The sequence below is a fragment of the Dermacentor andersoni genome, chromosome 1 (genome assembly GCF_023375885.2).
Source record: "Dermacentor andersoni chromosome 1, qqDerAnde1_hic_scaffold, whole genome shotgun sequence".
Classification (NCBI taxonomy): Eukaryota; Metazoa; Arthropoda; class Arachnida; order Ixodida; family Ixodidae; genus Dermacentor; species Dermacentor andersoni.
Window position 1 is genome coordinate 217,277,036 of NC_092814.1, and position 4,651 is coordinate 217,281,686.

Consider the following 4,651-nt stretch of genomic DNA (forward strand, 5'->3'; position numbering starts at 1 on the left):
TAATCAAACTCATACACGCGTTCGTCACCTATCACTTCGCATACGTTGCGGCAATGCTCAATTGGACACGATCCGAAAGAGACAGACTGAATGCCCAAATCAGAAAGGTCACCAAGCAAGCCCTCGGCATTCCAACCAGCACCAGCAACGAGAAGCTGGGGCACTTGGGCATGCACAACACCCTGGAAGAAGTTGCTGAAGCCCAGCAGTGCGCCCAGCTTGCTAGGCTTTCGACGACGCCTCCGGGGCTCACGATCCTAGAGAAGCTAGGCTTTTCTCAAGGAGACATAGAAAAAGACTTTGCGGACCTCCCACGGGACATCCGCGCCAAGATCACAGTCCGCCCTATACCCAGAAACGTACACCCCGAAAACAACAGGGGCAGACGACAAGCGAGAGGACAATTCCTTCTTAACCGAGCCTTGGCGAACCGTGATCACTCAGCTTTTGTGGCCGCGGCGGCATACGCGGGAAACAAAGCTTTCGCAGTGGCGGTTGTGGACGGCCGCGGATCCACAAAATATGCAGCCACGGTAATTGCAAGGAAGCCTAAACAGGCCGAACAGGTTGGGATCGCTTTTGCGCTCACCGACGACAATCTTTCCCATATCTACAGCGACTTCATAGCCGCTATCAGAGCTTTCCAAAAGGGCACGGTCTGCGCACAGGCTCTCAGAATTGTTTCAAAGAAAGAGATTAAGAACCACTTCATATACTGGTTCTCGGCACACTTAGGACCAAAGATCGGCGACGTCCCCAACCTTAACGAGGCGGCACACGAGGCTGCGCGCGCGCTTACAGACCGCGCGGCTTCACCCAACCACTCGGAGAATAAGGACGCGCCCATTACATACAATGAAATCACTAAACACTACTACCTACAACGCAGACAGTATAGCACGCCACACCGCACGCTCACTCGAGCTCAAGCGGTTACACTCAGAATGCTACAGACACATACCCCACGCAAAACAGATTACACCATTACATGCCTGAGCTCTACGACAAGTCTTATTGCACCAATTGCAATACATCCCTTAACGTATATCATTTACTCTGGCCGTGCTCGCAAGCTCACATAAACTCCGAACCGGACAAGCGCAAGTTTGAAAAAGCAATCCGGAGCGAAGAACTCGCTTCCCAACTCTGGGCCATCCAGCAGGTCCACGACGCCGCCAGGAAACTCCACCTCCCGGTTTCGTCGTGGGAGACGCCCACTCCATGAGAGCCCAAAGCTCTCGTGGCCTGCAGGACCTGAATAAAGTTGATTTCCTTCCTTCCTTCCTTGCGTAACTTTCCGTGTAATGACGTGAGAGCGCATGCATGATATATTTCCTGAACGGAAATGAGCTGGTAGAAAAAAACATCACAGTAAATTGGTGTTCCTAGGCCTGTAGTATGTTTTCTGGGGTGTCTAGGGCTCGATTTTTCAACAACCGCAACACATTCACACGTCGAAAATTGTGATTACTCCTTTAATTTCTCCAGCCCTATTGCGAGATCTGACGTGAACATTTACGAAAGGCTTTTTGTAAGATGGTCGCCCCTATGGTGATGCGGCAACGCGATGTAACAAATGCGACAAATGTTCAAGCTGGTAAGCGTATTTTGACAAAAGCTATTCAGTCTTAAGCAAACGAAAACATAACATTTTTTTTTTATTTGTCCATGAGCTTTCCGAAAAAGCGTGTCGGAAGCTTTGTAATCACTGCTATAGTACTGCTAAAACCTAATGAACATACAGGATAGCACACCAATGCAGTCATGCAAAAAAACATTGTGAGAGCATTTTTAGAAAATTCGATGTTCTAGATCAGCGCCACGAATAAAAATGATAGAAGCCTTATTTTGACTAAGACATCTCGTAGTGAAAGACGGTATGCGTTGCATATATATGGACATGTAGGTAGAATATAAACAAAAAAGTAAAACAGAAGGTCGGCTTCTACACTCGCTCGTCAAAAAAGGTACATGGTTTAGCGGGCCTCATTCTGGAGTTGACCGGACAACCAAACTCGCTGGCGAAAGGCGGGAAGTTCATTACGGCCTTGTTGCAGTCTCCCGTGGGTTCTGCGCCGGGTCGGCTGCACATGAGGAAGCAGAGCGTGACAAAGAACTGCTGCCGCTCGGTGAAGCCGTCGCGAAGGCGCTGATGAGAGTCGCTGCTCTGACCAAGAGCCTGCTCCAGTGCACCGTAGCTGATCTCGAGCGCAGGAATTTCAGGAAAGTGGGTTGTGTAACCGTCTAGACATTTGTCCACATCATTGACTGCATGATGCCACGTAGACGAAAGCCACAGACCGGTTACATCACCGCTGCTGTTAATTCGCAGACCGTATTTGTCCAGAGCGCGCACCAGCTGGGTGGCGTAAAGAAATCCTAAACCTCCGTAGAACATGGCCCGTGTGCCCTGCGCGTAGAAAACAGGCGCCGATAGTGCCTGCACAGAGATGCGAATTGCGTTGAGTATGTAGTCGTAATCGAGAAGTGGCAGGGCCAGGTTGGCCGGCATATGCAATGCGTCGTCATACATGGTGTTCTGCGACAGGTCATGGAAAGATTCGTGCAAGCGTAGCCAGAGGGCGGCGAAAGTAGTATCAGTGTAGGGAAAGCCTGCGTACATAATGGATATCGATGACTCTCCGATGAGGTTCTCGGCGGGCCACAGCAATGTGACTGTCTCGTTTAATTTGACCTGCGCACGTTGTTTTGACAGGTGATCCAAACGCGTGGCGCCGGCAACTTTGTTCAGGGCCGCCTCTCGTATGACACGGAGTCCTGCATCGATCTTCTGGCGCTCGTCATGCGAAAAGCTGGTGAGCGTGTAGAGCGAAATGACGAGGAAGCGATACGCCCACTCCACCTGCGCCGCGCAGAAGGCTTCTCGTTCTGCTGAAGCCTTATCAGTTCTGTCACCTACGCTTTCTTGGCTCGGCGCTAAAAGGGAAAAGTCAGCGATCGGGCCTACTGCCTGCAAGAACAGCCAAGCGACGTTCTTAAGTATCTCGCCGTTTTCGTAGGTCCGAGTGATTTTGTCAATGGCAGACAGGAGCGCGTCGTGCGACACAATAACGTGGTCCTCGCCGGTGAGTACGGGATCCACCCGCAAGTTTTTGTTGAGCGAAGCTATCCATTCATTCGAAGGGATTTTGGTAACGGTCTTTTCTATGCTCTTGAGCAGTATCTGTGCTGCAGATACCGTACGGCTGGCCTTGAAGAGTTCCTGAAGCACGAAAGTCTGCACGTTTGCCGCTCTCTTGCTCTCCGTTTCCGTTGCGGGGAGAGTTCCGGGCGGGGCTAGCAGCTCGTAGTGCTTGCGCCAATAATCGAAAAATGCGCCGCTGGACACGAGTTTACTGTGAAACCTGAATTGGTTGAGAATGGTCGCCGTCGGAGTAATGATCGTGGCGCGCCTCCTACTACCTAGCTTTCGCAGAAAGCGGACATGGAACCAGAGCGCCACGGCCCAGTTGAGATCCAAGTCAAGAAGAACTCCAAGTGGCCGGATATTCGGCTTGGACTGTTTCGGCCAGCTTATACTTCGCTCGTCCATGAACTTTCGGAGCACTGCGATGCCGCTGGTGACAGTCTCGTTGGGCCTGTCCTTGCAAAGTTGGAGCATGCCGAGAGCCTTAGAGCTTGCTTCACCGTGAACCTGCCCTGCGCTGAGCAGTGAACGGAAGCGCATTGACCATGTGCCCACGACGTCCTGCTGCGTAGAAAGTGACCGATAGACGCTTGATGCCATCCAGGCGGAGCAAACGAAGGCACTAAAGTCCGCACACGGGTCCATGCTCCTGTTCAGGCGTGCGCCAATGAGCGCCTCGTGGCGATGGCAGTCGTCGCTGTCGCAGAAAAAGTCGTCTTCAGCCCTGCTAGCGCTGCCCAGCAGCCAGAGAGCGAAAAGCAGAATCCCGGCCACGGCGAACACGATCAAGGTCAGGATGGCTACCCACTTCGCGATACAAACCCACCTGCTGGTCAATGTGGATGTCAACGGGGAAACGACCTGCGTTGCAAAAAACGCGATAAGAAGTGTATAAGTTAAAACAGAGCGTGTTTTTCTTTATAACAATCGTCATACTTTAGACTAAGACAAAAGTGATACACATCATTAAAAAATGTAACGATATCAAAGCTGATTTTGCTGGTAATCACTATAGGGGTGTGCGCATAGTAATTTTTGAGACCATATCGAAAGCGAATCGAATCGAGTATCAAATACTTTTCGAGTGGTTTTTGAATAGCAAGCAGTCGTTCTCACCATAAATACAAAATGATGTTCATATTCTAGTAATCACAATGCTAACAAGATGCTGTCCTAACACTGCGCGTTATAAGGCGTTGTCTATTAAAAGTCCCCGTGAGCATTCGGAACCAATAGCCACTTTGTTTGCATACCAGGAAATCATCTGAAAGTGCGAATGATCGTGGATCCGAGGGTAAAATGTGGCTCCATGAGTCATGTATAGCGCGCTCTACTACATAACTTCTCGTGTTAATGCGAGAGGCTCATTGTGCGACCCCGTATTCGTCAGAAAGCCGTGGCAGAAGAACAGCACACGAATTACTGCATCTTCATCTAACTAAAACAAAAAAGGGGCCACGGTGAGAAGTTAATCCTCCGCGCCACCGCTACGGCAATCGCTCC

At 50.5% G+C, this 4,651-nt stretch overlaps 1 protein-coding gene across 1 annotated transcript; it reads right to left on the reverse strand.

Moving 5' to 3' along the window:
• Positions 1-1,945: 1,945 nt before the first annotated feature.
• On the reverse strand, positions 1,946-3,793 carry LOC140218504 (endothelin-converting enzyme 2-like). The gene has a single exon (XM_072288252.1). The coding sequence runs from the start codon at positions 3,791-3,793 to the stop codon at positions 1,946-1,948; it is 1,848 nt and encodes a 615-aa protein (XP_072144353.1).
• Between the last annotated feature and the right edge of the window lie 858 nt (positions 3,794-4,651).